This window comes from Megalops cyprinoides, chromosome 16 (assembly GCF_013368585.1).
Source record: "Megalops cyprinoides isolate fMegCyp1 chromosome 16, fMegCyp1.pri, whole genome shotgun sequence".
Taxonomy (NCBI): domain Eukaryota; kingdom Metazoa; phylum Chordata; class Actinopteri; order Elopiformes; family Megalopidae; genus Megalops; species Megalops cyprinoides.
In genome coordinates, this window is record NC_050598.1 from 6,679,176 (window position 1) to 6,690,000 (window position 10,825).

General features: G+C 45.0%; 1 protein-coding gene across 2 annotated transcripts in view; it reads left to right on the top strand.

Moving 5' to 3' along the window:
* The first annotated feature begins 746 nt into the window (after window positions 1-746).
* Window positions 747-10,825, top strand: part of trappc14 (trafficking protein particle complex 14) — a 13,395-nt gene continuing 3,316 nt past the window's right edge. Inside the window, exons 1-6 of one of the 2 annotated variants that reach the window (XM_036548586.1) lie at window positions 747-1,465; window positions 3,307-3,402; window positions 4,579-4,708; window positions 6,535-6,621; window positions 8,700-8,820; window positions 10,079-10,226. In XM_036548586.1, the coding sequence (XP_036404479.1) occupies window positions 992-1,465; window positions 3,307-3,402; window positions 4,579-4,708; window positions 6,535-6,621; window positions 8,700-8,820; window positions 10,079-10,226 (1,056 nt within the window). In that variant the 5' untranslated portion in view covers window positions 747-991. Of the gene's footprint in view, window positions 1,466-3,306; window positions 3,403-4,578; window positions 4,709-6,534; window positions 6,622-8,699; window positions 8,821-10,078; window positions 10,227-10,825 lie in introns of those variants that run through there. The other variant, XM_036548587.1, reaches the window with a different exon arrangement.

The window sequence follows — 10,825 nt, forward strand, 5'->3', positions numbered from 1 at the left end:
AATATAATTCAGTCCATGAATGAAAACTGATGTGTTGGACATAGTGTCATCTTGGCTTGTTCATGTCAGTATTGCACTGCACTTATGTCAACTTCAGCAAACAGAGATACTAAGAGGACACTTCTGGTGACACCACATGAGCTTGCAGGTGATACAGCCTACTACCTAAAACACTAAATAGGTCCAACACCATCTCAGATAACCTCCCTGCAAGGTGAATGCAAATACCGCATGACAATAAATGATAAATCTAAATTTCAGTATATTCAGATGATCAGTATTATTGCTAACTGAAATCACCAAGCCCATTGATCAACAGATTTCAGAGAACGTTGGAACTTTATGAAAGTTCCATTAGCACATTACTGCGATTAATGTATGATTTAATGTGCAGTTATTTCTGTTAGTTCCTCCTAAGAACTTTAAAATGAATTGTGTCTCAACTGTCATGCAAGATACATTTTCTTAAACTTAAAATATGTCATTAAATCTTAAAATTGTCATGTACAATAGTACAAATATTCACGGTTACTCGAAGTTCGGCTGGGTTTGAATCTTATGCGACTTCGTAAAACGACCCCAACGACTTCTGCGGTAGTCACTCAGTGTCGCCAGAGGCGTCCGCTTAGTCCCTCTCGTACAGTGACAGCTCTTGTGTACATATTTGTTCGATTATTGATTGCTCTACCCTGTTCTACTATCTTACTGCAGCCTCTCGACGCTGTACTGCTTTGGCCTGTATTGCAGTGTCGGTGGGTCTGGGTTGTGACTGTGGGACAAAATGACTCGTAGTCGAAATGATTGCGATTGTTACTGAATAAAGGCAAGCTTCACTCGCTGCCATTCATCAAAATACCACGCTGCGAAAAAGAGTACTCATTATTTCTCAGCGCATAGGTGGAAACAGGGAACACAAAAGGGAAAGAAGACGAAGGTGTATTCATCCCGGATATAGCAGCGATCTGTAGCTAGCTGGCTATTTATTTTAACGATGGTTTTAATGATGGAATCTCAGTGCGAGTATTTTATGTATTTTCCTGCCGTTCCCATCTCGGACTTATCAGACCCGGCAAGGTACCGGACCCTTCCACGTCGCAGTCATCTCTACCTCGGCGAGACCGTCCGCTTCTTGCTTGTTTTGCGCTGTCGGGATGCGTCGGGGAGTGGGGGAGCAGGTGTCGGCGGGTCGGAGTGCACCAGCGGTCGCGCTTGGAGAGAACTGGCGGGGTCTCTGTGCGCTGTTGCCAGTGTCAGCCCTGGTGAAAGCAGACAGCGATCACAGCCCTATCACGACTACCAGAGCAGCGGAGACGAGGGTGCAGAGGAGGCCGATGACGAAGATACTGCAGCAGCAAGCACGGGCAGAGGGGACGGGAGGAACCGTGGCTTCAGGGATTGCAAGCCGCTTCTTATACATAATAACACGGGCAGTGGCGGGCGGGAGTATCGCAGGGCTCCGCTGCAGGTAAAGACAAGTCGAAATATGCAAGGAAGGGAAATATTTTAAATCAAATACTCACTGAGGTTTGTGTTCGGTAGCTACTAGCAAACTAGGAAGTCAACATTTCCTGTCCTCTGTAAGAAGAACATATGCTAGACTTCATTGTATTAGCAACCCAGCGTGCTCATAACAAGTCATTTATGCTAGCGAATTCATGAACGTATTCATGGATTTAGTCATTACTGTAATGTGAGCAAATCGCTCTGTGAGGTAGGCACGAGTAGGCTTTCCCTTACTGAAACTGCAAGCAACTATAGCTAGGCAGTCTCCCCATCAAAGGAAACTGTATAGCTAGTTGTCTACAACAAAGACGTGTCAAATCGCGTGTAATGAAACGGACAACTGCATTTAGATAAAAAGCTCAGTTCGTAAGCATAATGTTGACGCTAATGGGCCGTTAGGATGCAGTTGTTTTTGAGTAATGGCTTGGTTGTGTCACAGCGTCCGATTGACGGATGAGAAAGACGGCTGGATTAACATAACCTCCAGCAACCTATTACGAGTGGAGTTAAACCCTCCCGCTTTGCTACAAATGGATTTGGAAATCAGCCGCACGCCCTCTAAAACAAACGAGCGTGTTAATTCATTCACAAACATTGTATGGCTTTTTGTCTCAGACTATTTGGCTGCAATAACTACCTAAAACCCTAAAAGGGCTCATTAAATTGGATACATCAGTAGTGCTCAGGGGTGGTAGCACCGTAGTTTCCACAATACTTTCCAGTCTCATTCCACGTACTGCAAAGAAAATCAAATAGTAGGCTATTCATTGGCTTAAACTAATATATACGCACAACTGGGTTTGTACAGATATTTAAAGGTGATGCCATCGTCAGTTTGCATCTGTGAGAAGACACCAGGTTTTCGCTGATATTCGTTCTATGGTTCATACTTACTGCGGGACACCAAAGTTTTGCATTGAAGAACATTTGCATTTCTCGAGTGCCGCAAGGATTTCCGATTTGCATCCCGCCTTAAATTTTAGTCACATTATTTGTATAAGACTTGCATTTTCAGGTGTATCTTATTTACCCGTCCGTGCTGTGGCATGTTAATGTAACGTCTGACGTTTAAGGCAGTCATATAATTGAACGGCAGCTACATCTTAAGACCCCTTGATTACATTTCTGAGATGACTTGTTTGCAATCGACAACGATGATGTAACCTGTCATGGCACGCCAATTCCCGAGGGCTTCTCAAGGCCCAAGAAGTCTGCTGGAATGCAGTTTAGGTTAAGTACCTAAGTGCATTGACCATTCAATGAAAAGGGATATTGAGCACTTACATGTCAACATGCAAAACGTCTTAATTGGTGCATACACCTGAACTACTTAGAAACAAAGTCTACACTGAACGGCAAAGAGTAATTTTTCAATAATGAAACTGAAATTAACAAATATTGGTTAACAGATATATGAAAAATTTGGTATGATTGTTGTGTGCCTGTATAGAAGGCAGAGGGTTGTTTTGTGTAAATTAACTGCCGTGCTTGGTATTGACCACATTGATTAAACATATTCCTCAGGTTTACTTCCAAATATGTGTTGACTTTTATTTTGGACATTAGCTTCAGAGCCCTTACTGTGCATAAAATAACAACTGTTTTTTCTTCAAAGACGCCTAAATGCCCTTTAAGCAGACCTTATTGTCAAGTTTGGTTTTGATTGAACTTGAGCTGAATTTTCATGATCACAAGGAAGCTTTAAGCCTTTCCCAACTCATACTCTGTGTAGTTCTGTTTGTCCATCTTTGAGTTTCTTTTCTTTAATTTAAATTCTGAAACAGTGTTATCTCTCTCTCTCAGTCACCATTGGATGAGCCAGTGGTACTGACAGATGAGGTCATCTTCCCCTTGACGGTGTCTCTCGACAAACTCCCTGTCAGCACTCTCAAGGTTAAGGTAAGAGGTCATAGGTCAGGGGTTGTTCATCAGTGTCACAGTACTAGTAGCAACTAATGTAGTTGACAGTATTTGTCTCTCTGTGTCCCAGATGACTATTGAATAGTGTGATAATCCTCTCTGGTCATTGGTTAAACTTTCCTGCTTGTGTATTATCACTTCCAAAGCACTGTAAGGTCTTTTAATCACTATGCTCCACAGTACTAGGATCAGGAGATAACACACCTACAGTTGTGCTCATACCCTAGATCAGTGAAACACTATGCCTATTCTCTGTGTGCTTTTCCCCAGTGAAGTGTTATGCCCCCAATATCAGCTCCTCTCTGTTTGTCTTGTCTGGTTATTCATTGGTCTTCTTTTTATGTTCTAGATAAGCATGACAATGAGTGTTAACGTGATGTTTGTGTTCTATAATGTAGTGTGCAGAGTGTGTTTATTCAATGTCAATGTGTACCTTGTGTTATGATTCAGTTTGCATACGTCACATAGCCAGTGTTAGCCTTATATTTGCATGTATGCTACATCAATGGCAGTGGGGTTCCTAATGTGTGTCTGTCAGAGACTGACATATTAATATGTAGCAGTGTGTTGCAGTGTGTGTCAATGAGAAGTTTGTGCAACCATTAAATTGATTAGGGTTTTTTTTACATGTCACATTGTTGTGATGGTGTGAAGAGGTGTGTCTGTGTGAATATGCCTGTATCGGGGCCTTCTGTGAGAGGTTTACGAGTTTGTCATGACCCCACACAGATTTTCTTGAAAATTGACATATTTGTCCTGTTGAGGTGACCTTTTTGAGGCTGTGTTTATCTTCTTTCTATTTTTGTATCTGAAATTTTGCTGTGATCTAACAATTGCATACATAACAGTATACCAAAAAAGTAAATAATAAGATATATCAATAAAAAATTACAATAGGAATTTATCTACATCTGTACAAAATGCAACATGGTCCTAACAGAAGCCCAGGAAGGCCAAAATACCATTTCTTAAGTCAGGCCTTCTTCCAAGTTAACTGCGCAGTAAGAGCCAAATGTCAAGGAAGTCTGAGTGGGTCATGCCAAAATGAGGGCGATTTCACATGGAACGGCCCTATTACAGCACTGACGGCGTGGCTATCCGTCATGACCGAACAGCGCCCAGGGGTTCTGAATCTGTGTGTAATCGAAATCCCAGATCATAGTGACGGTGTGGAAGCGGGACGTGGAGAAGGCGGAGGTTCGGGAGCACGGATACCTCACCATTCTGCAGCAGCGCAGCCCCACCCACACCTTCCGCCACGACCTGAACACCTTCAAGGCCCAGGGTCAGTCAGCCAATCAGAGCAGGGCTCTGTTATGTGGGGTTGCCAATGAGAGAACAGCTGGTGTGGTGGGTCAGCACTAAGGATGGGCTTTACCGCTCCATAGTGAAAGTAGTTCTCAAGATGTAAAAAAAGATGTAAAATTAAATTCAGATATTATTACACTACTGGACATACTCGTACATTTAAAATGGAATGTGACAGTCAAACTGTACTTTTCTAGAACATGCAGAGAGAAACAGAGGTGGAATGTTGCATTCTGGGCTTTGTATGAGGGCTAGATTATATGAAAGCATTACCTTGTATTCTCAGCTTTTAAAAAGCTATTAAAAGCTATTGATGAGAAGGGTAGGGATATGGATACCTGCTATAATGACAGTAAGGAACAAGGATTTTCAATGGACCAGCTAGATGCAGTCTGATTAAAATGCCTCTGCAGAAAGAAGTCCACTGAAAACCCACCTCCCAAATATCTATTTTTTACACAGACATTATTATTACCATTTGACCACAATGAGTACACAGCAGCCATTTAAAGACACACTCGATGCTTTTGTCCGAACGAGCACGTTTGCAACTGGGAGTGACTGTGTTAATGAATGCAGTGATAACATTTGCTTTCTTCTGTTTCATACCGTTTCTTATGCTGTGCCTGCATGATTCAACCGCATGTGGGGATTCATTCAGCTGGTTGTTTTACGGTCATGCCAGCAATGCATTGTGGTCTTGCTCTCTTTTTTCAGTTGTTTTGTTAAAAAAATAAAAAGTAGAAATGTAATGTGTCATGTTCGGATTTGATGACGTGGTAGAGGCTATGGCCAGGCAGTTTAGTGATTGAGTGTGTTGCTATGGTTACATGCCCCAGAGCTTTCAGAACGATCACACCTATCCACTTTTGATCACAGCAGATAGTTTGTAAAAAATAAAATGTTCAGAAGTGCTTCCTTTCATTAAAGCTTAGAATTAGGTGTCCTCCCATGACACTGGCTGTTTTAAATGAATATTTATCAAAATGGATGGTTCCAGCAAAATCAGTCTTTTATTAGCTGACTTTTTTATGTAGGCTACAGACCAAGAAGTTTTTTTTGGTGCTTTAGCGTCTGATTCATTTGAAACCCTTAAGGAATTATGCCCGCAAGTGGTTATGAGTGGCCCCGCCTCAGAACAGCGCTGGTATGTTCAGTCCGGTTAGTGTCACTTCCTGTTAAAGGGGCAGGACATGGCTATCACACACTACATGGCAGAGTGTCTGAGAATTCTCTACAGGGCATAGGGTTTCCTCTTGTATTTTTTTTTTAACTATACAGAATGTTGAATCTCAAATATCATGGCACCATTATATTCTTGGCATTTAAAAAGAGGCAGAGAATCCGAGAATCTGCAACCTTTAGTCTGATTGGTTCAAGCGCACTGTGACTGTAGAGTTTTCCCACTGGGTACGAGCAGTGAAGGGATATGTGACACTCTCCACGGGTGTAAATGGCCCCCCTCCGTGCATAGCAGATTTAGCCATTCCAGCTCTTATCAGAGGCTATTGCACTGCGCTAAGCCGCTAACTGGCAAAGTACACCCGCTAGGTGTTTGCAGCGCTAATTCCACCCCTGCTCTCAGATTAGCCTTGCACCCTGTGTTCCGGTCAAGAGCGTGATCAGTTGCAGCTCTCTTTTCCTCTCTCAAGTTAACGGAGGGTGGCAGAAGTTATTTTGAAAATGTGTGTTTTTTTTTTTTAAACATCTTGATGAACGCTGAAAGAATATTCCCGCCAATGCTGCCACCATTGTTTTAACCTGTTGTCACTCTGCCTGTCTTTCTTTCCCCTACGGAAACAGTCAGCACCACGTTGACTGTTCTGCCACCCCCTACCGTGAGGTGCCAGCAGATGACCGTGTCAGGGAAGCACCTGACCGTCCTAAAAGGTAAGGGGCAGCTCTGCTGGGTGGGGGGGTGAGGGGGGGGGTGAGGGGGTGTCAATGATTCTCAAAGTCTGCTAACCCCCAGGTTGTGGAGTGTTGAGTCAAGATGTTGCACAAACTGGAACTGGACTTACCTGAGTAAAAGTCTCTTTTCAAAGGAGCAGTTTGTCTGGCTTTCAGTGTGCAACAGTTCAAAATCATGCTGCTGTCCCTTTAAGTAGCGCAGGAACTCTTATATGTAGTGAGCTGTGTTCAGTGCGCTCCCCCTGGTTTCAAGGGAGCAGATTTTGGATGCATTTATATGACCTGCCATCAATAATAGTGACAGACTCAGCGTATGTGTAGGGTTTTATCTCCAGTTGTGTGCGTTAGAGTTAGAGATACGGGGCTTATGAAAGAGGAAGTGATTGTACCAGCAAAGGTCTGTGCTGGACCTTATTATGCCTTTAAACTGCTAGCAAGCCCTTCACACGTGTGCTGCAAAAGCGTGGAGTGTAATAACCTCTTGTGTATAATTCTTGTGCCTTGTTTTGGTTCTCTGAGGAGTCGTGGAGTCGTGTGTGTGTGACACACAGCGACTGGCCCCATCAGCCTGCCCTTGAGAAATGGGTGTAAATTATGGAAAAATGACAAAACTGTTATGAAAACGTATTACGTCAGTGTCACTAGTGTAGGTTATGCACACAGTGTTTTTTTCTGCTTGTTTTTTTGGTAAGCTCAGCATTTCATTAACACTAGACACGACCACTACTTTGTTGTCTGCCCATGTAATAGTACCCTGTGGAAACAGCAGCACTGCGTAAGTGTGTTTGTGCTGATGCCCTGCCCTTTTTCTCTTTTCCCTTTTTCTCTCCCTCTCCCTCTGTCTCTTTCTCCCCCCTTTCTGTCTTTCTTTCTCTCTGCCCTTCCCTCTCTCTCTGCCTCTCCCTCCTCTATCTCCCTCTCTCTGTCTTTCTCCCCCTCTTTCTCTCTCTCCCCTCTTTCCTCTCTCTCTCTCTCTATCTTCCTCCCTCTTTCCTCCCCTCTCTCCTCCATCTCCCTCTCTGTCTTTCTCACCCTTTTTCTCTCTCTCTCCTCTCTTTTCCTCTCTCTCTGTCTTCCTCCCCTCTTTCCCCCTCTCTCTCTCTCTCCCCTCTTTCCCCCTCTCTCTCTCTCTCCTCTCTTTCCCCCTCTCTCTCTCTCTCTCTCTCTCTCCCCTCTTTCCCCCTCTCTCTCTCTCTCTCCCCTCTTTCCCCCTCTCTCTCTCTCTCCCATCTTTCCCCCTCTCTCTCTCTCTCTCTCTCTCTCTCTCTCTCTCTATCTTCCTCTCTCTCTGTCTTCCTCCCCTCTTTCCCCTCTCTCTCTCTCTCCCCTCTTTCCCCCTCTCTCTCTCTCTCTCCCCTCTTTCCCCCTCTCTCTCTCTCTCTCCCCTCTTTCCCCCTCTCTCTCTCACTCCCCTCTTTCCCCCTCTCTCTCTCTCTCTCTCCCCTCTTTCCCCCTCTCTCTCTCTCTCCCTTCTTTCCCCCTCTCTCTCTCACTCCCCTCTTTCCCCCTCTCTCTCTCACTCCCCTCTTTCCCCCTCTCTCTCTCTCTCCCCTCTTTCCCCCTCTCTCTCTCACTCCCCTCTTTCCCCCTCTCTCTCTCTCACTCCCCTCTTTCCCCCTCTCTCTCTCTCCCCTCTTTCCTCTCTCTCTCTCTCTATCTTCCTCCCTCTTTCCTCCCCTCTCTCCTCCATCTCCCTCTCTGTCTTTCTCACCCTTTTTCTCTCTCTCTCCTCTCTTTTCCTCTCTCTCTGTCTTCCTCCCCTCTTTCCCCCTCTCTCTCTCACTCCCCTCTTTCCCCCTCTCTCTCTCTCCCCTCTTTCCCCCTCTCTCTCTCTCTCTCTCTCTCCCCTCTTTCCCCCTCTCTCTGTCTTCCTCCCCTCTTTCCCCCTCTCTCTCTCACTCCCTTCTTTCCCCCTCTCTCTCTCACTCCCCTCTCTTCCCCCCCCCCCCCCCCCTCTCTCCCCTCTTTCCCCCTCTCTCTCTCTCTCCCCTCTTTCCCCCTCTCTCTCTCTCTCTCTCCCCTCTTTCCCCCTCTCTCTCTCTCTCCCCCGGCCTTAGTGTTAAACGCGTGTTCCCAGGAAGAGGTGTGTGTTCGTGACGTGCGGATTCTGCCCAACTTCAACGCGTCCTACCTCCCCATGATGCCCGACGGGTCTGTCCTGCTCGTCGATAACGTCTGGTGCGTGAGCGGCTCTGTCATCCACACTGTCATTTACATACGTCAGCATTCCTTACCGAGCTTTCCTGCATTCGCACCCGGCGCCACGAGGGGGCAAGAGGGGGCTTTGCCCACTCAGTTGTATTTTCTGCCCCCCTAGTTTAAGTTTTATGTACCCCATAGAAAAATAGCAAAAACAACAAAAATATTGGAAACGTTGGAATACTTGTTGGAAACGACAGGGAAGTGAAGTTTCGGGCAAAGAGAGAGAGAGGGAGAGAGACCGAGAGAGCTGCATGGGATGAGCAGAAAGACAGACAAAACGATCTGATCATATATTTTTTTTAACTTCCATTTTGATTTTAGCAGTCATCTCTCAGTGGTTAGAATCGCTCATAAATTCTATTATTTTGCTACGTTCCGAGTGCTCTGATTTCCTAAATTGTGCAAGGACACTCAGGTTTAATACTGGCTTCACCACTGCTGTGAAATAAATGTATTATTTGATTTTGAAACAGTAGTCTTGTGTTGTTGTTATTTAGCTTTTCAGAGGCTATTGCATGGTTAAATCAATGAATTTCATTAAACCTACCACCAGATCAATTTTAGGTGGTGACCTGGCAATCTGCCCCAAATATTCCTATTTCATATTATGGCCATGACACACAAACACATGGAAAAGGTAAGGTAGGGAATTGTTCGCATCTAGTCAAAACGCCACTATATTGCCACCCACAGGATAAAAAAGAAATGCAGAAATAGGCATAGCAGGATGATAACCTACTGTTTTACTACATAAAAAGGTTTGCCCCCTCACCATTTTTAACTGCCCCCTCAGTCACTTCATCCTGGCACCAGGCCTGCCCGCATTGCACACCTTTTTACTGTTCTCTTTAGAATAGGCAGAGGTGGAAAACCCCGGCTTCAGAAAGTAAAAGTCCTACCATGTATTCGTTCTAGCCATTCACCAAAAAAGGTGATTTCACTAATTAGCTCCTCTACCTGGCTGAAGAGTTGTGCTAATTAAATTCAGCTGGTGTAGTGCATGGGTGGAACAAATACGTGGCAGGACTTTTACTTTCTGAAGCCGGAGTTTTCCACCTCTGAGAATAGGACTGTTGTCATTGTAGTACCATTTTACAGTCACTATCATGCATTCTGTTCTGATGTGTTCATGTACCCTAGTGGACCTTTCAAGTCTCTCTGGGTAAGAGCGCCTGCCAGACAAGTGCATTTAAGCATAAACGTAAGTGAACACTTCTCCCATTTTCCTCCGCAGCCATCAGTCAGGTGAGGTCGCCATGGCGTCCTTTTACCGGATGGACAGCCTGTCCTGCCACCTTCCCAGCATGCTCAGCGCCCTGGAGGAGCACAACTTCCTTTTCCAGCTGCAGCTCAGTGACCAGCCGCAGGAGGACACCAAGGAGGTGAGGAAAGGAGGAAGGGGGAAGTAAGAACAGGAGGTGGGGCGGTGTGAGCAGAAGAGACAGGGTAGGGGTTTTAGTGTGTGTTAGTGAGCTATGTAAAATGGGGTATCTGCCAGCATGCATTAGTAAGCTCTGTGATGGGCGTAGTGCTGTCAGTGTACCTCATTAATTCAGTAGATTATGGACTACTCTTGTATAGAACACTGTATTAAGCAGCCACACCCATCTATAAATGCTTGCATGTGTTAGTAGTATTGAAATTGCTACTTGTTTTTAAAAAAGTACCTCCCACAGGAAAAAACGCTCCCACTGAAAACAGTCATGACAAGAGTCGTGTTATCACTTGCACTTGTGCAACATCACTGCAGACTCAACGCTTCCAGTCAGAAGGCTGACTTTTGCTTTTGGCACATGCACATTATTGCAGTCTATACATGTGCAGCAAATACGTGTTAACCACACTGCTGTCACCCCTCACAGTGGCTGTTAGCACTGTTAGCGTTACCTAATCGCAGATGCGTGCTTTACGTCACCTCCTCACACGGTTAACCGCTGCGCACCTTCAGTCGTTCGGGTCGCCTGTGCCTGGTTTGAAAACA